The sequence below is a fragment of the Trachurus trachurus genome, assembly GCF_905171665.1.
Source record: "Trachurus trachurus genome assembly, chromosome: 15".
NCBI classification, from domain to species: Eukaryota; Metazoa; Chordata; class Actinopteri; order Carangiformes; family Carangidae; genus Trachurus; species Trachurus trachurus.
The window spans coordinates 16,559,967-16,583,176 of NC_139906.1; the positions used below are offsets into that span (position 1 = coordinate 16,559,967).

The window sequence follows — 23,210 nt, forward strand, 5'->3', positions numbered from 1 at the left end:
AGAATAAGTGTATACAATTGTTTAGGAATTTATTTGTGGTGTCCTTCTCTACTCCAGAGGGGTAGCCTAAGCATTTCTTAAAAAAAATATATGATCCAGTAGCCTATTTCACAGTTGCAAATATTACTTTAAATTTGCTGTTGAACTGTTAACATTTAGACTAAAACTGACTAGTCAGGTTAGAAAAACCTGCCAAACTTTGGTCAGTGAGTAAAAATGACTCAAGTTAATGGTTTAACCGAAAACTTGATTTGATATTGTTACTCCAATATCAACATGAGGAAAAGACATTTATGCACAATATCTACAGAATACTCTGTAGTAGAGAATAAACTGAAAAATAGAGTCAAGCAGACATGCAAGCATTAGATATGGACACAAGTATACATTTATTTCATCAGATCTTTCCGAGTACATTTAACCAACAGGAATTTACATTTATTGAAGAAAAATATTTTAAGACATAGGTGGGTATTCCATTCAGACTGTTTGCCTAAAACCATCACTGCTGCCTCACAAGGCTTTGAGATGCAGACATTTGCTTTGAGAAAGGGAACTTGAGGCACATATAAATACTAGAACACGAGGAGGAACAGACAAACCAAAGATGGTCAAAGAGAGAAACAAAGATATTGGTTGAATTTAGATGTTATAGTTCATTATTCTTCACAGTGATATTGTGAAACCTGGCACGCTAAAATCCAAATAATGGATTTGTCTCTTATGCAACTCAATATTGAATACTGAATACTGAAGTAGTGTTGGCACCATTCAAAATTGGAGAAATGTGGTAAGACATAAAAAAAGAACATACAGATTGTAGGACACAACACAGACAGCAACAACACATAAGGACACTGCACAAATACATTTCACAGGCAAAAAAAACAAACAAACAAGATAAAAGGATTGTTTAGCAGTCTTAACTTTCCCATCCAGCTCTCAAGAGATTGTACAACTGTACAACTGTATTCCAATGGAAGACATCAACTAAATGCTTTGATGAGTGCAATACAATAAGTTGTGCATAATCTGCAGTGGTCCCTTTTGACATGTTAAAATTTGTATTAGTAAGTATATCTTTAAGTCTATATGTTTTTTTTATATACCGTAATTATATCTCCAGTGTATTTCAAAAACAGTATCTAAAAAAAAAAAAAAAACTTACAATCTCTTGAGAACTAAGCCTCTCTAGGCCCTAATATATTCCAACCACTCACTATCTACTATCCCAGCACTGTACAAGTAGAGTCAGGTTTCCTTTGACAACAAGCAGTATACTCATCCAAAAATAAATTAGGGTTTAGGAAAAACACTAATCTGAGGCCAGCTGTCTGGTACAACCTTTACCATCATACACAGCGATTGCTTTTTTCCCCCCGCTTTACTTCTTGGCCTTTCCCTGAGCAGCCACTGCCTCCATGGCTTTGCGTACAGTCTCCTCGTCTCCCAAGAACTGCATTGGCTTCACAGGTTTCAGGTTTTTGTCCAGCTCATAGAGGATGGGGATTCCTGTTGGCAGGTTCAGCTCCATGATGGCTTCATCTGACATTCCTGCAGGTGAGAGGACATAAAAACAAAACACTGGTTAGCATCTAATTATGCACAGTTCCTATCATCATTAAATGACTTAAATGCTAAAGTATAAGAGTTAAGATGAGGTATAAAGGGGCGTCACTGTGGCTAGTTAGAGCACTGCCCATGTACCAGAACATATCTACACAGCAGTGCATCACTTGCACTGCTGTAGATGTGTTCAAGTAAGTGATGAGAATGATTATGTGCAGGGCCACCCACCCTCCAAGTGCTTCACAATCCCCCTCAGGCTGTTTCCATGGGCAGCGATGAGCACCCTCTTCCCCTGTTTGATCTGAGGAGCGATCTCCTCGTTCCAGAAGGGCAGCGCTCGTGCGATGGTGTCCTTAAGGCTCTCGCAGGAGGGAAGCTGTTCCTCGCTCAGATCTGCATAGCGACGATCCTGGAAGGGGAAGACAGTCACCCACAAACCAGATTAAAGACAGCTGAGATACAGTATGCTGGCTCTCTGGACTGGATCTCTTCCATCTCTTTCAACTTCATTAGAAAGTTACTGCACACTTGTTTGTGAAGAGAACCACCCTGCTTGAAGCGAGGTGATTTCTGCAAATGAGATACATGTGACTGTGAGTAAAGTCGTTTATATATCCAGCTGGTACTTATAACGCCTTGACATCAGACATGATTGGTTTCTTTCTCCCTTGACTGAACTTTGCACTTGAACCTTCCAGATCTCATTCTTGTCAGTCATACATTAACTCACCTTGAACATAGCCTACTATTAGGTAATAGCATTAGCAAATAGTAAAGGACTGTATCTCTAGTCAAATTTCACTTGCACTGTTGTTTGTGTAACATTAGGATATTCACGCTGACCGTGCTGCAGACAAAAAGACAGAGGCACATGACCTTAAATCCACCGTTTGCACTCCAGTCATTTCTGCTGATTTCATTCATTCATTCACGGAGACACTATTTACTGCCTGTCTGCAGAGATCAGCCATAGTCATGCTCCCTTTTTCTAATCCTGTGTGGACATAGGAGATCACCTAGGTCAAAGCATTGTGTGAATGTACAGTGTTTCCCCCAGAAAATGTGTTAGTTAAGGTGGTGTCTGTCCTGTTGGCGGGGGGTGGGGGGGGGGGTCGGTGCGCCGTATTAAGTTTCGCTTTCACCATGCGCGCTGCTGTTATGCATGTGTGCTTCTCTGTGGTGTGTAGAGCAGGGGTCTTCAACGTTTTCCAGGCCAAGGACCCCCAAACTGATGGAGAGATGGAGCGGGACCCCCTACTTATATACAGTATATTGTATAAAATTGTGTTTTATATTTAACTGGTCCTGTAGTGCCATACAGGGCCGTTGTATAGGGGAGAAAGGTGATGATCATTATAGGGGCCCAGCGCCCAGTAGGGCCCACAAAAACCCCAGTAGTCTAATCTTTGTATGACTGAATTATTCTGCATAAGACCCTGACTGATACTCATAGTAATGCTGCATTAGCATCAAAACAAAGTAGGCTAAATAAGAAATGATAATAGATACGTAAAAGTGGAAAAGTCAGGGGGCAGGGTCCCACTTTAGTATACTTTCAGGGGGCCCAGGATTCCTAGCAACGGCCCTGGTGCCATATGCCAAAAGTACCATGTTATGAACTATAAATCACGCTTTTTTTAGGAGTTTGGCTGGTCATGGGACTTTTCGCAGGGACTTACATAAAAAACATATGCCATGCCATCTATGATCACAACAGGTCACAACTACGCTCGTGGTAACTGAACGCTGCTACTACACCAATGAAAGAATTACTAAACCATAAAAAGACAGAGAAAACAAAGCAGTGTTTCCCCTACTTAGTTTTTTTCTCTGGCTTTTTATGCATTTATTTTGAAAGGGCAGCTGGAGAGAGACGGGGACGCGGAGAGAAAGTGAGAGGGGGGATTGACACGCAGCGATGGGACTTTTCGGAGGGTCGCTGCAGCGGCCGTGCTCTACCAAGACATATGACGCTCGCGACTCACCCCAATCGTCAGCACCGCGGTCACCGGGGCTGATTCTGAGAACTTTTACACCGGGCGCGCCGTGTCATGTCTCGGTTCCACGGAGCGTTTCAGTGACGGCCTGACGCTGCTGCATTGTTGCTGCGCTATGAGCAGACGTGGCGGCGCGCGTTAATGTCACCGTCGTGTGTGTGTGCTGTGAATATCGCTACATTTTTATTTTTTTAAGACGTTAGTTTAGGCGGCAGCTCTTTCTTGTTAAGGCGGCCGCCTTAACAAGAAAGCGCTGCGGGAAACCCTGATGTACTGTGGATATATCTTACCTTGCTGATGATAGTGTAGTAGTCATGGTCTGGGCCCATGGAGGGAGGAGGGATATCAAACGAGCGCCTCCAGATCTTCACCTGAGCCTCTCCGTGCTTGGCGGCCGTCTCTGCCTTGTTCAGCCCCGTCAGGCCTCCGTAGTGGCGCTCGTTGAGCCGCCAGGTCCGATGCACCGGCACCCACATCTGGTCGATGCCATCCAAGCACAGCCACAGTGTCCTGATGGCCCGCTTCAGCACGGAAGTGTAGCAAATGTCAAACTCAAAACCAGCATCTGTTGGAATGAGAGACATAGGAGTTCAATGAACAAACAAAGCCAGTCTCAAACTTTACTGAAGACAAGTAGGTACATTTTGTGCTGCAGCTAATAACTGCTATCATCATCAATTAATGAGCTTAGGAAATTATATATCTACTAAATATATCAATAAATAACATTTTGCAAAGCCCAAGGTGACACTTTGACAATGCTTGTTTTGTTTGTGCAAAAACAGTGCAAAACCTGATTTTCTGAAGCCAGCTCCTTTATTTCCTGTCTTACATTGGACAAACTGATTAATCCAGGTGTGTCTGACCTCACAACAATGGTCAGGCACACCTGGATTAATCAGTGTGTCCAATAATGTGAGACAGGAAATAAAGGAGCTGGCTTATTTCAGGGAGTAGTGGAGCTGTGCATAAAGCCTATTGATTGATCAACTAGTGCTTGCAGCTCTGTGTAGCCTACCGCAGCCTGGTTTATTCAGGCCACCGGCAGTGTAGCTACGGGCCCACAGTGCACTGGTTTCTCCTCTGATCCCTCCCTGTTCTCCTGCTGAATCAGAACAAGCGACGGACATTTAACATAGTGAACTCAAATATGCGAGTTGAGCTCTTCCTCGCGAGGGATTGGCGCACGGGTGAAACCACATGAATGCATCACTTCTGCACGTTTGCACATCCTCAACATAGCCTACAACATATTCCTGGCACGCTCGGGGGGAAGAGTGGGGGGTGGGGGGTATGTTGTCTGATCATGATGCAGAGGCGATTATGCAACCGCGGCCGTGCATTGGCCTCTACAGCATGTCAGAGATATTACAGCGCTGGTGAGAGAAAATATCCAACATCGACTGCTGCTCACCTTTCAGGGCCAGTCCTCCTCTCCTCGCCTCCTTCTCCCCGGTTTCACTCAGATCAGCGTCAAACCAGCCACAGAAGCGGTTCTCCTGGTTCCAGTTGCTCTCTCCGTGACGAATCAGCACCAGTTTGTAGGCAGCCATGGTGTATGATGATAAAAAAAAATCACTTATAATGAAAATTGGTCAAAAGATTTTTTTTTTTTTTTAAAAGATGGATGCTGGTGAGGTTTAATTCACAACTTCAATGCAGAGAAGCAGACAGGTCCACTCGGTACTGTCAAACCAGTGAGGAGCTTTATAACACGGATTGGTTCGTCCCACACTTCCTGGTTGTTAACATCCAATGAGAATCCGCTGAAGTACGTCATTTTCCTGAACCCCTCCACCAATGACAGCGGTGGGCGTCAGCGACGGGGTCTGTTCCTGACCTTCATCCTGGGCATTGTACCTTTATTGACTCCCATTGTGTCAACCTGTCTGCGTTCATGTGATACAAGAATGCAAGTGAGAGAATAGTGACATAAATATCAAATTAACCACTAACTGACTAATTCAGATCTCATGGTCAGTTTCATACAATGACATGTTTTGCTTTTTTGCATAACCCACCTCAAAATGAAATAGGCTTTTCTCAGAGACTTTTCTTGATTTAATTGTAATACATTCAAGGATGTGTGGCACACAGACTATCACTAATTTAGGAAGGCCAAAGAAACATAAAACTGTACTAAAAAGTATGCAGACAGTCTTTGACTGACAGAACATACAGTAGCTGAAGAAACAATTAACATCTGTGCTGCTTTGGTCAGAATATGATTATAGGCCTATTACAAATGTGTAAAGACATCATTTTTAGGACCTTTCTGATTGCTCAATGGAAACTTTCTGTAATGTCTGCTGCATCTTTGTGTTCTCATACAACTGCTTTTCTTCCTTTGTTCCATTTTGTGGTGACTGTTACAGTAAAAAAAAAAAAAAAAGGTTATATAGGCAGTGCTTAATTTGTAAATCATAAGGTGCCACAGGATCCGGCTCAAATTAACCCCTGTATATAGGTGGTAGATTTGTTGCATGCGGAAGAACAGTTTCATATCTGTGATTAAAAAAATAGAAATTGCTAAGACTTTTTGAACCCATTATGTGTGATGTGTTTAAGGAGTGAATGTGAGAATCAAACAGCTGGAAAAAGTCAAATGCATTATTTTGTTTGACTTTATGTCGCCATCTAGTGGGTGAAGTACAGACATTTACACTGTGGGAATTTTCAAGCAGCAATTTCATACATTAGCTTATACATATTTTTTCCTGAACTTTGAACATTGCTATTTTGACTCTATTTCACAGCTGCTGTTTCCAAAATAGGTACATAATTATGACAATGCATTTTTTTTAAATTAATATATTTTATAACGATGTGATTTTATGCAGAGCATAATAAAGAGGTATGCAGATACTAGATTAATTCTGGGTTGTCTATACTCTATCATAATATTGTCAAGGTGTGCATCAGACACAAAACAAAGCCTCATACAACCTCTCACCGGAACTTCCATGTTTTTGGTGATTTTGTGCCAAAACCTTCTTTGTCTTCTGCTTCTCTTCCTGTTTCTACAGTGATACACTTCTGAAGAACTGGACTGAGCCTCCTCTGTGTTGTTCAACAGGATAATAATGGTGAATTGTCTCATCATACACAATAGATGCACTAACATATCTAAATGTATTCCCATTATGAATAACTGTCAATTATCAAAATCAAAAAAAAAAATTGACCTATATCTAGAAAGGCTAATTTAAGCCTTTCTAGATATAGGTGCATATTGTTGATTGTTTACACACATTTTCTGAAAGCATGCCTCATACTCTCAGAACTCTACACTCTACACACAAACCATCATATGACTAGACATTTATAAGAACCAGTTGAACACTGATGTGCTCAGTGTAAAACACTATGATGAATGGAAAACACTTCTACTCCATTCATCATAATGACTTAGGCTTTTTCTTTTTCTTTTTCTTTCTTTTTTTTTTTTTTTTACAGTAACTACAGACAGTAGGCTATATAAATGTATTGTAAAATATTTTAGAATATTGTTTTTATACTCAGAACACTCAAATGCACCGTAACAAACACGGCCGGCCAGTTTTGAAAGACTGAACACATAATTTTGATGGTATGAGCAACTACTGTAACATGTAGCTCACCTAGTAGAGCAGCACTCTTTGTAGTCAAAAACTTTGTTCTAGTCTGGGTTCATATATATATATATATATATATATATATATATGTGTGTGTGTGTGTGTGTGCGTGCGTGCGTGCGTGCGTGCGTGCGTGTGTGTGTGTGTGTGTGTGTGTGTGTGTGTTGTGTGGCCTCTCTCTGTTTGGTTTCTCTCTGTTTGGTGTCAGTCCATCACTGCCTGTTATGCTGCCCTTTTTTGCTAAAGCTCTGATTGCTAATTGTAAAACTGTGTGACAGGTGTTTACCCATGTGATGAGTCAGTGTGCATAGTAGGGAAACTAACTTTAGCATTTTGAATAACAGTGTGTTACTCGTGAAAACAAGATGCCAAATGCAGAGAATTGTGTGTAGTGTTTTGAAAAAAGTGTGTTATAGAACTGCAAATTGAGTGTAAAGCAGGAATTGTGCTTGTGGTTCAGGGGGTTGGTGCATGAGTTAGATGTTGAGGCCACTGTGCCTCAAGAACCAGAAATTGTGTGTAAACAATCGAGAAAAACTGTAATGTCAGTCAGAAGAAGAAATGTTTCAATCACTTGGATTTTAAAGCAGCAGTTTGACATTGTGACAACTTTCTTGCTGATATGTGATATTAATGTCAGTCTCAGTAAATTGGTTATTAAACACTGAACTCTCTGCATATAGAATATTCAACTATATTTTTCTTCATTATTATGTCAAACACCAGTTTCCATACATACCTTCAACTGCTTCATCTTCATCACCCTTTTTCTCCTGTACGGACTGTCTCTTGAGGAAATTATAGGTCTTTTCACTAAGTCCATCAGGGACGTCCTCATCATGAACACTGTGTTTGGCTGAGCTGGCAGCACTGTTAGTGGACTTGTCAGGCATGAATGTGTTCAGTGTTGTCTCTGCCACATCTTAAATGTCCTCACAGGCTCTGAGCAGCTCTACACAGGACTTCACACTGGAAGATAACAAATCATTGTGTCAGACAACTTTATCTTTATCAATCCACTGTACATCTACATCAGCATAGAGATTATAGACCCAGTATATAATCACTGACTAGAAGCTGTTATTGAAGGTACAGACGAGGTGTTTGGTCATGATGAGTGAAGGCTGAAGACTGTGACTTGGTGTAATTCTTCTACCAGTATCCACCAACAGCATCTGCTTCAGCAGGTTGGCAAAGCTGACCAGGACATAGTCATATGTTGCCATAAGATGTTTTAGGACCAGGAATTGTTTTTAATTCTTCCCATCTGCATGTTGAAATAACTCAACAGCTCCTGTCATCATTTCAACTGAAAAGCTCAAATAGACCAAATTCCTTTATTTCATAATCAGGCTTTCATCAGTAGGCCTATGCTGAAGAAAGCACATTCATTTCCACTTACTGTTGTTCATTCAGATCCGCTAGTCTCTTCATCTTAGCAGTCACCATTAACTTCCACCACCCACTCTCTGTTGTTGGCATGGGTGTGACAAATGTCATTCCTCTGCCTCCCATAGTAATAACAATATATGCAATGAAAGTAGGGTTAGGGTTTATTTGCCATAATGGAGGAGAGGATTAGTGAACTGGAAGCACCACTTCACTTCCCTCCTGCTTATTAAAATTGTGTTTATAGACTCTTAAAGTGTGACAGTATGGCGTAATTAAAATGCTGAAATGCTGGTATTTTAGATTCATTAGCTTTCAGGAAATGACAAACATGCAGCAAGAGAGAGAGTAGGTGAAAGAAGTAAAATAATAAAATATTATAGAAACCACAGAAGAGAAGAAGTCTTCAGGCCCACTACTGATGAGTCCTCCAGTTCATTTCATTACATTCAGCCTGAAGGTTGTGCTTTAGATGTGCTTTTGTTCAGTAAGGGTGCATGTTACTGCTTGATAATGATTGGAATAATTTAGGGCCAGAAAAGTAACAAACCATGACTGTAAAACAAAAACCCATAGATGACGAAATTACATCAATTACACCAAGCAGTGTCTTCCCCAACCAGGTTATTCTCTAGCATGCAGCATGTCTTTATATTGTATATCACCAGAAGAATAACAGTTTAAAAATATTTTAGTATACTATTATTATTTATTATAGAAGTCATAGAGTTATTATAACTGAATATATAAATACCAGTGTAGTGTCCTATAAGTTCGGCAATAGAATTAATCTCAGTCATTAGGTTGGGTCAAATAAACAATCCAGTGTTGTGTGTTGTGTGCATTCACTGTCCCATAATGACTCAGTGGTGGGTGATGTTAAGTTATGTTTTCACCCAGCAGTGTTTTGCTTTACACCAGCAGTGGTGTGTAACAGAGAGGAGGGAGTCGGGCTCTGTGGGAAAAGTGTTGCTGGGAATCAGTTCAGAGCCGTGTGGGCCATTATCAGGAACTTCACATTTGGAAAGAATGTTTGTTTTGCTTCACAACGTGTGTCCACTTGCAATGCGCACTAAAAGATGTAATGTTTGAAGACAGTTTTCCTCTAAATCACTGTGGATTTCAGTCATGGAGATTACTCATCACTCGTTATTCCCTCTTTTAAAGTTTAAAAAAGACAGGTGAGTAATGACGGAGGTGTTACTAACGTAGGTTCCGATTAAATGTCAAAAATCATTAAATGTCAGACAGGAAATGAGTGAATTCATCCACCCAGCGACCAGAAAACATTCCCCTTTTCTGTTTCCGTCTCGCCTTCTCAGGCTCATTCACTGTAAAACACTCTCAACATCTCGGCTAAGGATTGGCAGGATGAAGGAAGCCGTGGTATTTTCAAGGCTCTATAAATAGCTATCATCATTTCTCACCACTGGCTGCCATTGCCTTCACGCAACACATGAACACTGCGCCCATTCAGAAGTATCGTCTGGGCAAGAGAGGCTGCAGCAGATGTGGAATCGGTAATCCCTGTCACCATGTTAGGAAACTATAAACTGGCAAATGTCAGAGGGAAAATACAGGGTCCGTGTGCCTGTAACACTACTGATCTGGATCTTTACACAAACAGGAAATGTCAATCTCAAACTCATCTTTACGTAAGGCATTTTTGCACATCTTCCTCTCTCACTCCTTTCTGTTTTCCCCCTGCACATTCACTTGTTCTGTCAGTCTCCATCTGTTTTCCCTGCCCCTCTTTCCCTCTCCTCTGCAGTGGAATGTGCATCTCAGCAGTATCTGATGAAAGTGTGGTTAACAGGGCGCTGCTGAATGCGCCTGTCTGTGTTTTCATGTGTCATGTGCGTGCATGTTGGCCTCCCAAAAACGAGATGGGAGGCTAGAAACGTGAGCAGGAAAAGAATCAGACACTCTTGGGGGAAGGATTGGGTACTTCCACTGCAATCAACCACAAAAATTCCAGGTAGGTCATTTCCAGTGGAAGTGTCTCTGTGTCTCTGTCCCGGCTCTTCCAGTCCTGGTCTACTACAGCTGAGTGAACTCTCACCAACCAAGTACACACACCTGGTTCAGTAAACTCTAAAACACCGGGCTGTGGTCTGAGAGAAAGCCCTGTGGAAACAAATCTCCTGAAATGAAAGTTAAGAGTGCATGGTCAAAAAAAAAAGTGTTAAACATTGAAATTTCCTGTTGAATAATGCTGAGCATGTACAAATTACCCACAAATATAAAGGACAGCAACCTCAAGTTTGTCTTTAAAAAAATAGTGATGTTGATACAATGTAAGAAATTAGAGAAATCCTAGTTCTGTTCAAAACAATTATTCCAAAGTTTAGAGACATAAGACTTCTCTTTTTAGAGCAAAATTCCCGGACAGCATTTCCTCACTGTGCTTTGGGTGGTGAAAGAAAAAAAAACTGTCATCTTTGTACAACATTACTCATTTGATTTGACTAACTCAGACTGCTTGAGTTGGGCTGCTCATGTTATCTTTAGGTTAATGTTCAGAGAGCATCTGTGCACATGGGGACTTAAGGTTTTGATTCCCATCACATACATTAGAAGCACATTGGGAACAGATTTCTTCTTCAAGGAGCAGCACCCAGAAGCCTCCCAGTGATATATGAGTGTGTGTATAAAGTAGTGTGTTGTTTGTAATCATAATTTTATTTTGAAAGGTGTATCATGTATGTTGTCAGACCCAGTATATAATCACTGACTAGAAGCTGTTGTTGGAGGTACAGACGGAGATGTTTGGTCATGATGAATGAATGCTGAAGACTGTGACTTGGTGTAATTCTTCTACCAGTATCCACCAACAGCATCTGCTTCAGCAGGTTGGCAAAGCTGACCAGGACATAGTCATATGTTGCCATAAGATGTTTTAGGACCAGGAATTGTTTTTAGTTCTTCCCACCTGCATGTTGAAATTATTGTAATCTGTTCTAATATACAAACTCAACAGCTCCTGTCATCATTTCAACTGAAAAGCTCAAATAGACCAAATTCCTTTATTTCATAATCAGGCTTTCATCAGTAGGCCTATGCTGAAGTAGGCACATTCATTTCCACGTACTGTTGTTCATTCAGATCCGCTAGTCTCTTCATCTTAGCAGTCACCATTAACTTCCACCACCCACTCTCTGTTGTTGGGTGTGACAAATGTCATTCCTCTGCCTCCCGTAGTAATAACAATATATGCAATGAAAGTAGGGTTAGGGTTTATTTGCCATAATGGAGGAGAGGATTAGTGAACTGGAAGCACCACTTCACTTCCCTCCTGCTTATTAAAATTGTGTTTATAGACTCTTAAAGTGTGACAGTATGGCGTAATTAAAATGCTGAAATGTTGGTATTTTAGATTCATTAGCTTTCAGGAAATGACAAACATGCAGCAAGAGAGAAAGTAGGTGAAATAAGTAAAATAATAAAATATTATAGAAACCACAGAAGAGAAGAAGTCTTCAGGCCCACCACTGAAGAGTCCTCCAGTTCATTTCATTACATTCAGCCTGAAGGTTTTGCTTTAGATTTTAAACTTCAGTAAGGGTGCATGTTTGTACTGCTTGATAATGATTGGAATAATTTAGGGCCAGAATGTTCCAAAGCAGAAAAGTAACAAACCATGGCTGTAAAACAAAACACATATGACGAAAAACCTACATCAATTACACCAAGCAGTGTCTTCCCCAACCAGGTTATTCTCTAGCATGCAGCATGTCTTTATCATACATATTGTATATCACCAGAAGAATAGCAGTTTAAAAATATTTTAGTATACTATTATTATTTATTATAGAAGTCATAGAGTTATTATAACTGAATATATAAATACCAGTGTAGTGTGTATAAGTTCTGCAATAGAATTAATCTCAGCCATTAGGTTGGGTCTATGTCAATTTAATTCTTATTTTAAAACTGTAAAGAGGATATATCTTGGAGAAAAAAAAAAAACGGAGTATAATAAATTTCTGCATTTTATTATAGCAGGAAGACCTGAACTGATTTACTTTGATGACAACCATCTGGTCTTGTAAAATAGATCTGAACAAAATGTGTTTTCCCTACTCCAGCTCCACTGGAGATGTTCTACAGCTCACACTGTTCTCCGTGCCACTATGTCAAGACACAGAAGCATCAAAGCAAAAATGTTGTTTTATTTTTTTTTAATTTTTTAATGACTCTAAAAGACAAACGTAATTTCTCCATGATAATCTGACCAGTGAATGTAATGACAGTAAAAAGTCACAGACATATTGCTATTGTCCCTTTAGACTTCAAAACTCTGCTTCAGAGTTTTTGGGCAGGGAACACTGTGTCAGTTTTTCGGATAATTGACATCAGCTCATGGCAACATTACGCATGATGTGCTTTCAGGGAGGGCCAGAGAAACCATTTCAAGGGGTTATGGCGACTGTTGGACGTTTGGTCTCTTGCGAACGGGTGGGAGAGCACATACAGGAAATGTCTCTTTGCTTGAGTAGCCAAAGTAAATATCACACGATGGGCACTCCAGAGAACCACCTGGCTCTATACCTCTTTATACCAAGTTGTCTGAGTTTTCTTTACTGTCTGTGTTGCTGGAAGAAAAATTCCAACTACACAGCAACTTCACTTTAGCAGCGCCCACACCCTTGTATAATGGTGTTAGGGCAACATAAGACTCCAAAATTCATGTTAAGACCTGTAATGGCAAGCGTTGGGATATTTAAGGATTGAATTTGAAATAGACTCATGCATGACAGACAGGACATCTATAAACTGTGGCCAATATAATAATAAGGAGCATGTTAATGTTGGCAGCTCAAAAAGACTTTCAGGTTAAGTGTGGTGAATCCTTCTGTTGTCGTAATTGTCAGCACATGCTATAGTTTAGATTTCTTTCAAAACTTAAAATGATTCACCATGGTTACTTTCAATATCAAAATAAGCTGTGGATCCAGTGTTTTGTTTATGCGGCACGCGGGGGCTGTTGTGTACTGCTGTCTCCATTTGGCTGTATACAGCTGTGTGTTTCTGCAGACACCGACACGTGGACAGGACAACACTTCAGTGGAAATCTCAGAGGGGGAGAGGGTGGATAGGACTGTGTGCGGTGGGGGTATGGGAGTGAAGGAGGTTGGGGGGCTCCTCTCCTCTCCTCTCTTCTCTTTAGAAGTGCTAGATTTATATCCTGGGGCTGCAGCTGGTTAACATTAACCCTTCCAGTCCTGTAGCTCTGAGCACATATGTCACTTTGGACTCAACACACCCACATGCAGACTGGATCCTTCTCATCATCATTGCATAGAAAGACAACTTGCCCAGAGACGGACGTTCTGCACGGCTGGTCTTTTGGCATAATTTACCATGGAAGTGCAGACTGAATAAAATACTTCTATAAAAATTAGGCAATAGTTTCCCTGGTTGCAGTCTGATCTGTCTGTATCCTTATATGGCCCCATTTTAGGGTCACGTTCACTGCTGAAATTCTAGCACTAACCAATCCATGCATCCAAGTAAAGTAATGCAAATATTCATGAAAACTTTTTTCCCGTCTCTTTTATCCACCTGTCACACTCACACTTCTTTCATTTAAATTTGTTTTATTGCTCCTGTTTTAAAACTCTATTTCTCCTGCATTTCTTGTTGCGCTGATTTTGATTATTGAATGTAGATCTGGATCTGGATCTAGATCTGGATCTGGAGCAGCAACGGTGCAATGTTTTATCCCCAGTGCTCCTGTCCAAGAATAACTCATCACATTCAACTGGAAGTGTACAAGAAGCGAGCAATGGCCCAAAAAGGAAAGGAAGCGTGTTTATGTGTGAGTACTGTAATCTGCAGCCCTTCTCACCACATTCCTGTCCCATGGCAGCAGCAAGTGTGCAAAGCAGTCACACATAGTAATGGTACTGTCTCGCTGACTGCTTTTAAGGCAACCAGATAGAGTTGTCACAGTGGAGATTTGGGTGCTGCTATAACAACTTGTCTGGAGTCTGTTCTTAAGAAGCGCATGCCGACTGGAATAGATGAGACATTGAATCATCCTCCACTGCTTGGCTTTGTTTTCATTGGCTGAACGTTAGCCCACCTCCAGAACCCCAACAGACTGTTCCGGTAAGAACAAGCCTCTTTCCAGATTATTACACACATCAAACACACACACCAGTGCACTCTCATGCAATACACATTTTCTATCATGCAGCAAATACATGCACATTGTCTCTGCACATGCATGTGTGAGTGACTGTCTTGTAGTCTTTTAGAGACACATAGTTAGAGACAGATAGTTTCAAGAATCTGCGTCTTTCATGTGGTTTAAGCGGCTTTAGCATATAAATGATCTCTGCTGATTGGCCCAGGCTTTTATCTCCCAACAGGAAGTTCCTGAGGGCTTCTGTCGTTAGCCTCCCAAATCTGTGTCTCATTTGGAAAAAGCCACCAATTTCTCCATATGGCCCAGCTCTCTCTCTCTAAATTAAACTCAAAGTACTAAAACAAAATCAACAAAAAGCATTTGATGAACATTTTCCCCTCAAGCAACTTATCTAAACACTTCCATGAACAACAACAACAACAAAAAAGATTATAACCAAAAGAAACGCCTCATTGTCTCTCACTTACTGGTCTTTATTCTTGCTCTTTTTGTTCTTTGGCTTTACATAATGAACACTTATATTTATATTTTTTGTTCAGCATACACATTTTAGCACCAATAACATCCATATTGTTCAGAGGTTGTTGTCACAACCTAGTTGAGTATACAGCATTCTGACAGAAGCTCACTGATAGGAAAAAAAAAAAAAATACTGTATGCAATGTTTGAATCTGACAAAACAAAAAACAGAGCTGGTCAAAAGGAAATCTGCAAGTGTTTTTTGTTTTTTTAGTCCATCGTGTGTCGGTAACTGTTCTTTAATGTTGGCTGTCGTACAAAAAACATGTAAACACATAAAAATATATACTTTAAGAAAAGATAATGAAAAATGATCCCCTGTGAAAACAAATGCACTAATCATATGAGAGCCTTAAGATGGAGACAAAGCTAGTGCCTGAATATATCTACAAAACATGTTAAGGCATTGCACTGTAAACTTATATCCACTTTAATTGAGATTTGGATTAAGATGATAATAATATAATTAAAACCACTCTGCCCTCATAACACATCTCCAGTCCTGGGTAGCTTCAGGGACCCTGGGATGTTTTCATGTCATGAATACACTGACTACAATGTCTCTGTTGCATCATAAAAATCTTTTGATGATTCTGCCTCGACCACCAAGGACAAAAGAGAACCTGTGATTAGAGTAGCTGTTGAGTTAAATTACAGTGAAGTTAACTATTCCTCATCTTGCTGTGGACCCCCCCTCCCCTCTCTCCCCTCCCTTACTTGTTGCCATCACCTCTCCAGTCTCATCATCAGACCACCGTTTGCTCGCCCCGACACTTCCTGCACGCCCCATAAATAACCGTGGGGACATAGGACAGGCAGCACAGGCCGGCGAACACGGCGGCCGTCAGGTAGACCTTGTACAGACACGAGTGCTTGTACTGATCCAGGTTGCAGTACGCGTTGCGGTTCGTCTTGTAGATCATGATACCTATGGCCGGCATGTAGAGCAAGGTGGCGGCCACGTCGTGCGCCAGGTTGGTGCACAACCAGCGCTCCCCTCCCAGCAGCGGCACCAGGTCCTGCTTCTCCAGGAGGGTGATGAAGAACAGGGCGAGGGTGAGGAGCCAGAAGAGGACAGCGACGAAGAGGACGAAGTGGATGGAGCCCTCGTACTTGTTGGCAGCGATGGTGACCCACAGCCCGGCCCCGAACAAGATCTGCAGGATCCGGAAGATTCCCAAAAAACTCCTAAGGAACTTCATGCTATCCCTCACCACCGGCGGGGGATGTTGGGGTGGCATCTCTCTCTTCTCTCCTCCTCCGGTCACTCTCCGGTTCAGTTTTTCACCCCGAACAGGGCGGGTGCTTTCTGCCAGCTGCAAACAGCTGGTGGGAAAAGATGGGCAAAGAGTTGGGAATAACGGGCCGGAAGGGCGGGTTTGTGGTCTAAGAGCGAAGCCAAAAGTGGACAAGTTGAGGCATTTGAAAAAAAATGAACTCTCTGTTCTTTCCACAGCCCCGGGGTTTTGAAATGAAAACCCTTCTTGAATGTTTCGTCTTTTCCGTTTCCTCTGTTGAGTCCGTGCTGGGGGGCTGGGTGACAGAGAGGGGGCGGCCTGTAATTCAAAGCCTGCTCCTCCTCTGCTGGACTGGACGTGCTGGATCCATCCGTGTCCACTCATCTGCTGCATTTCCCAGTTGTGTTGGCCAGTTTCCCCCATGGGCGTGTGTGTCGGACCTCCCTCCTTCTGTCTTTTCTAAGTGGAAGTGACATTATAGGACTTCATGAAGCGGAGGTCGGCGAAACTAAAAAATAAAAAGTGTAGCCTATAGAATTAAAAGGGTAAAGATTTTGGCGCAATAGACTACTTCATAGTTCAACTTTTTTTCTGTTTCTTTGTTTCTTCCAGGTTTATAATAGACTATTTTCCCCACAATTCCACTGGAACATAAACGCATCAAAGGAGCCTGTGTCAATGATAATAACAACAATAGGCTAATTATAATAAAAAAAAGAAGATCTGTTCAGTTCATATGGCCGGGCTCCTGCTGTTTGGAGCCCATGCGTCATCTTGTTTGCGTCTTTGCACACAGGATGCTCACATGTTAACTTCCCTCGCACATCACTGACAGACGCTTCTCGTGCCAGACCGCCTCATTGACGTCAATGGATTTCAGCGGACACGCCCTATACGTGGCCGGGGGGGTGGGGTGGGGGTTGGGGGGGGCGCTTACACCCCTCCCCTCCTCCACCTTCACACCCGTGATTGGTCGAAATAAAGCCCCCTCCCTTAGAGGAAGGAGGGATCAGGGAGCAGCTGCGCCCTCATTGGTGGAGCGGTGACCCTTGATTCATGATCGGCAGACCGCTCAAGGACAAGAAATGCGCTGCAAGTGAAGCTCGGGTAAACAACAACCCGACACTCTGTGTTTCGGCAGTTTTATCGGAAAAGGAGTAGCGATGCATTAGGAAGCAGAGCTGCGCTGGAAATACTTCGGGTAAGCAGCTCTTTTCCTTAGCCGTTTTCTCGTGACTCTCACGGGATTCCCGTTTAGGTCAGGCCACTTGGCCTTTTACCCACAGTGTAGACTGAAACCCTGCAGAGCTGGCGAGACTAGTGCAGTAGTTAAGTCGTCGCATGTTGTCTAGTGATATCAAGTAAATAGCCTATCCACTAAAACCAAGGATATTACAAGGTTTGTAAATTTCTACTTCCTGATTCTCAGTTTTGCAGGAGAGTCGGTGTGTGTGCACTGAGCCGTAACAGTTTGTTATTCAAACAGCAGACTGTGACGTGTAATCAATGTTAACCCACTTCTAATGCAAATACACGGGCCTGCGGATGTGTTTCTCTGTGTGGAGCCACTTTCCATAATGACCATAGCCATGAGAGAATTTCAAAACAATAGCAGCTGTTATAGAGCTGTGATGGTGCTCATAAGTTGATTGTGATTGTGTTGTATGTGCTTCTGAATAGATCTACAATGTAAACAAATATATATAGTAAATTAGACATGCAGAGGACTGAGTAGTTCAAGTGATTGAGGAAAAGTGGGAGACTTGGACTCCTGCAGAAGGAAGCTTAACTAAAAGAGAATAGATCTTCTTCAGAGGATGAAGCAAACTCAGTCTGTGAGATGATGTGCTCTGGAGAAAGCTCTAAGTGGAAAAGGCTGCTGACCCACATGCAGTCGTGACCTTGGTCACTCAGCTAATTCCTATGTGTTTGTGTCCCACTTAAACACATATGTGAGAAGAGAGAGAGATAAAGGGAGCATCTGCAGTTTAATAGGTCTTAAAGCACAGCTCATCATCACTCACTTCCCAAAGCAGGATTAAAGAATCAGAGCAGGTGGCTGGCAGCGTCTCACTGTGACAGGTGTCCACAGGTGTTGTGACGCAGCCTGTCTGTACTGCTCTTCTGTTGGGTTCTGTTTTGATATTTATCAGTCTAATATCAATGACAGCGAATCACAATGTGCTGAATCTCTTGTGTCTTGCTCCACAGACTCAAACCTTTGTATGCCACCTTTTCCCGTGTTTCTCTGGATGGATACCGGACACGCCTCTCCACCGTCCTCCATGGTGGCGGGCCCTTCCTCGCTGTGGCGTCTGGCCCAGAGGAGGAGCAGGAAGGCTGGCTCGGGGAACATCTTCAGCGACGTGAACCTGTGGCAGCTCCAGAGACTGTTCAGGGCAGCGGGGGACCAGGACGCGGAGCAGAGGGCCCAGCTGGTGTGGGGCCACAGAGACGAAGCTGAGCTGGCTCAGGCTTTAATCGGACTGAGAGCCCGAAGTCACCGGAGAGGACTGAGGAGTAACGGCAGAGATGCTCTGGGGTCGCACTGGCTGCGTGCCTTCAATCACCTCAGGTAGAAACACTCCTAACCTGAACACATTTAATATACATTCACATTATCCAATGTTATATTATATTACATCAATTTAATCACTTTTTTTCAATGCAGGATAGGGGACAGCTCAACCAGAAGCCAGGGAAAGGATGCAGGAGAGGAGAATGACTCAGAGACAGGAGGCCACAGCAGTCCGGAGCCACGTCGGGGTCCCACTATAGGGACAACAGGAAGAAGCACAGGGGCCACAGTGGTGCAAACGGAGGGCCACGGCTCTTCAGGGATGAATGAGAGATCACTCAGATCTGGGTCAGGACTGAGGAGAGGAGGAGACAGTGATCCAGAGAGGTACCTCCACCGAATACTCCACTGATCCACCGGCCCGTACTGTACGCCTGAGGGTCACCCAGCACTTTAACAACCTGTGGGTCTCACCTGAAGAAATGTCCTGATGCGTTCAGGCGCCGGGGTGAGGTTGAATGAACCTCTGCCAAGAGCAACATGGACACAAATCAGGTTTTTCAGGTTGAATGAATAGTTTCTCAAAATGCCATAAAGTCACAGACCAGACAGCGCTGTACTGTTAATTATTGCAAGCACATCTCCACCCAGATTATGTATCAACATGAACCTCTGACTGGCTCCTGGTATCCAACAACTTTTTACTGTGGTTGCCTTATGTGCTTTCTTAAATTGATCCCACCACGAACACTAATCATGCATATCTCTAATTATGGATGATATTTGATACAAAAATGGTCCAATCTTCATTTAACCTGGCAGTAATCAGACTAAATGTATTGTTATGAATATCTAAGTCAACAGTGTGGTTATGAAGTTGTATCTCTTTCATATACCACACACAAAGCCATATATATTTAGATATATATGAGTGAGATGATGTACTGTAGCTTGGTAACTTCCTGATTATTGCATTTGACACTAACTGAAGTTGAACCGTTTCCATGAATATGTGTGTGGTATGATACACAACACTAAACGCTAAATGGTGCGCAACAAGAGCAGTGTCAGTTTACACACTACGGCTGCACATTTGACTCAAGCTTCCTGACTGACATCTGCACCAGTCGCTGAGAATAAAGCTTGAGCTGGTCAGTTCTGCCAAGAGACCACACCCAAAGGCCATAGCCACAATGACCCTCACTGTTGAGAGAAAGAAGAACTTGAAACTAACGTGTAAAACTTTATGTGGCAACAGTGTGAAAAAACACTGTGCATGTAAAAGACTTTATGCCACCAACCTCATCAGATTGCTGGAAACTTGATGAAGCTTTTTTTTGGTTATTTTTTGATAATAACTGTTTGATGTGTCATTTTTAGATATGGTAATAAAGAATTGAGTCTTCGTATTGTTTATAAGTTTTATTTTATTTTGTGTGACTACACAGTAGCACTGACTTTATTGAAAATAAATATGTAGGTTTTTGTTAACATATTTTTATGGGTTGATAGTGATACACATTCACATTTATTTAACATAAACATGCTCATTTCCACTGTTTCCTTGCATGCATATGCAGCCCATACACATTTCACACCCTGAAGTCTGTCACTGTTAACCACTGTGCAGCTCTACTGGACCAGTTGGGTGTTAAGTGCCTGACTTGAGTGCAGCTCTCGAGCAATTTTGAATGATGATCATGAATAGAGGAGCATAACACATCGCTTCCAGATGCTCTGCTGTTATAAATTACTGTTTGAATTGAATTTGAATTAGCACAGTGACATCAGTCCACATGTATCCCATATATTACATCTCACATAAACATGCAGTGAGAAATTGCACCTCATAGAAAACGGCCTTGTAGCAGAATCAGAGACAATACCGCCCTCCAGTGGTTATATAACTGTGTATGAAGCTGTCATGTGTGTCCACTTGGAGTCACTAGATGGCACTAAAGGCTTTGTTTTGGAAGAGAAAACCACTACACTGAACCAGTACAGAATTCATACCTGCCATGCATGCCACAGAAAACTTTATATTGCAGCATATGTAATTACGACCTTGAGGGACACACTCATTTTAATAGTCAATATGATTTTTACCGATCCCAGGTTTTCATGTTTAACTTCTCTTTTGTGCCAGGTCTACCAAATGACCTCAGTGTGTGGTGATGGCTAATGAGTTTCTCAATCTCTAATGCAAACATCCAACACTTCTGGTAGTGTTTTATCATAATATAGTGAAATATTAGACTGAATGGATGTGCTGTCTGTCCATTTAAGCGTCAGAATCTGTTCTGGTCTATTTATCAAGGCTCTACGAGGATTTCTGTATGTTCTGTACTTTATTTCTTCAGGTCACACAAAAGCCAAGCGCTGCTGAGTACAGATCAGGATATACAGTAAGGGCTTTATCTCCCACATTTACAGTTGGACATTTGGACTATAGCGATGCCCTGCACCCACCAGATGTCTTCTTTCCTATCATTGTCCTCCAGCTTCCTCCTGCCTGATGCCTGGAGATTAAGAAGTCATGGTGGAGATAAAAAAAAAATCTTGTCTGTGTATCCTGGGTCTACTCAGTCGTGCATGGCCGGTTCACCGGGAAACTGAGTCATCTGTCGGGCAGCTTTACAGGGTGCTGAAACCTCAGCTGACGCCCTCAGTGTAGAGAAAGCAGCAGATTGACTCCGAGGTAATCCTCAGTCCGCTGAGCCTCTCACCTTGTTGTGTCAAAGTGAGCTCACTGCACTGCACAGAAAACCTAATTTTAGAGCCTATATATACACTGTCGGTTATCACTGTTCATTCACACCATAAATCCTATGACTATTAGATGAGATGTGCAAGGATGATCCTGCAATAAATTATCTGCATCTTCATTTAGTGGTTTGCCTTGGAGTGCAGCTCACCCATCACCATTATAGTTTATTCTGACATACTGCTACTTTACCAAATTTATTTTTTTTACATTAAATAAAACACAACAAGATTTCAATCTGATGTTAAAGATAGACAAAGCAGTGTCTATTCAGGGTTATGTGTCACATTTTAGATATCTACGAGTTGCTAAGTGCCCTCTTTGACCTTCAGATGATTCCTTTAATAACACCTACTGTATATTTACTATTTCAATTTCAAATTCAAAGTCAAATATTCTGGCCTTGGTTGACCTGTAGGTTAAGGTACTATAAAATCACTGAATTTAGATTTGTTGGTGCCTGATAATGATCACTTATTGGTCAAATTTAGAAGTAAATGAAATGAGAATCTCAAACAAGGTCAAATTATAACGGAGTTGCAGAAAAAAAAATCCAACATCGCTGACTTCTGTACTTGTAGCTATTATACTTCTGCACACAATAACAGTGAGGTGGCAAACTGAGATTCCTTTGTGGAGCATTGTTGCCTTTTAGGCAACATGCAGATCTTAGCAGTTTTTCTAAGTTATGTGCATATTTATGAATATCTTCATGCTTCTAAAATCATTAGCCCAATTTTGTAGTTAATAAAAAATGACAGAGAAAGGTTTTTCTGTGTTTGTGGGAAGTTGTAAATGGCATGTACAGTATTTCTAGCACTCGCTGTGTTGTGCTGCCCTTAGTGGTAGAAAAAAAATGTCCAATTTGAAGCAAAGTAGGGTAAAAAGTAAAAACCGTACAAAGTATTTGCATATTCCGTCCCATTCCTGCTTAATTTCACCGACTTATTTCTGGTGTTTGTGCAGAAAGATGTGTATGTGTTTGCTTACAGTGCTGACCACTGAGACCTTTCCCAGTGTTTATTACAGTATGACATCTGTAGCCCAATTTATCTGGTCAGCACTGAATGCCCACTTCTACAGATTCTCCCTTAAAAACTGCAGTGGACCAATAACTTTGCAGACGCCTCTGCATCTTGATGAAATCATAAATTTGATTTTGACAGCAGCCTGTCTCTTCAATCAAGCAAGCAAAATTAGATTTTGATGGACAACAAAGTTTTCATGATGCTGTTTCAACAGAAACTTCTTCTCACATTATGAATGCACTCAGATGTGCTCATTTTTCAGCGTTCCTTTCCAGACATTTTGGAGAAGATAAGTCAAGACAAAGCTGACAAAGGATGAAGAAAGAGAGGAGTGACAGCTGTATGGAGAGCACAGAGAGCAGATCAGATTTTCAAAGGGGAGACGGGGAGAAGAAGAAACAAACTTTTTTCTCCCTGTGT

At 41.8% G+C, this 23,210-nt stretch overlaps 3 protein-coding genes across 4 annotated transcripts; 1 reads left to right on the forward strand and 2 right to left on the reverse strand.

Moving 5' to 3' along the window:
* Positions 1-370: 370 nt before the first annotated feature.
* LOC310998380 (phosphoglycerate mutase 1-like) lies at positions 371-5,255 on the reverse strand. Its single transcript, XM_083988391.1, has 4 exons — positions 4,981-5,255; positions 3,857-4,131; positions 1,798-1,978; positions 371-1,554 (listed from the first exon to the last, which is right to left on the reverse strand). Exons 1-4 carry the CDS (start codon positions 5,117-5,119, stop codon positions 1,385-1,387), a joined length of 765 nt encoding a protein of 254 aa, XP_083844517.1. The 5' UTR covers positions 5,120-5,255; the 3' UTR covers positions 371-1,384.
* A 9,926-nt stretch (positions 5,256-15,181) lies between these two features.
* Positions 15,182-16,859, reverse strand: marveld1 (MARVEL domain containing 1). Its single transcript, XM_083987599.1, has one exon. It carries the CDS (start codon positions 16,481-16,483, stop codon positions 15,989-15,991), a length of 495 nt encoding a protein of 164 aa, XP_083843725.1. The 5' UTR covers positions 16,484-16,859; the 3' UTR covers positions 15,182-15,988.
* A 674-nt stretch (positions 16,860-17,533) lies between these two features.
* On the forward strand, positions 17,534-20,403 carry avpi1 (arginine vasopressin induced 1). Of its 2 annotated transcripts, none has more exons than XM_083988220.1 (3): positions 17,534-17,681; positions 18,692-19,055; positions 19,152-20,403. In XM_083988220.1, the coding sequence occupies exons 2-3, from the start codon at positions 18,706-18,708 to the stop codon at positions 19,408-19,410; spliced, it is 609 nt and encodes a 202-aa protein (XP_083844346.1). In that variant the 5' UTR covers positions 17,534-17,681; positions 18,692-18,705; the 3' UTR covers positions 19,411-20,403. The 2 variants fall into 2 exon arrangements, with proteins under 2 accessions (XP_083844346.1, XP_083844347.1); XM_083988221.1 differs by having other exon boundaries at positions 17,569-17,879.
* The last annotated feature ends 2,807 nt before the right edge of the window (positions 20,404-23,210 follow it).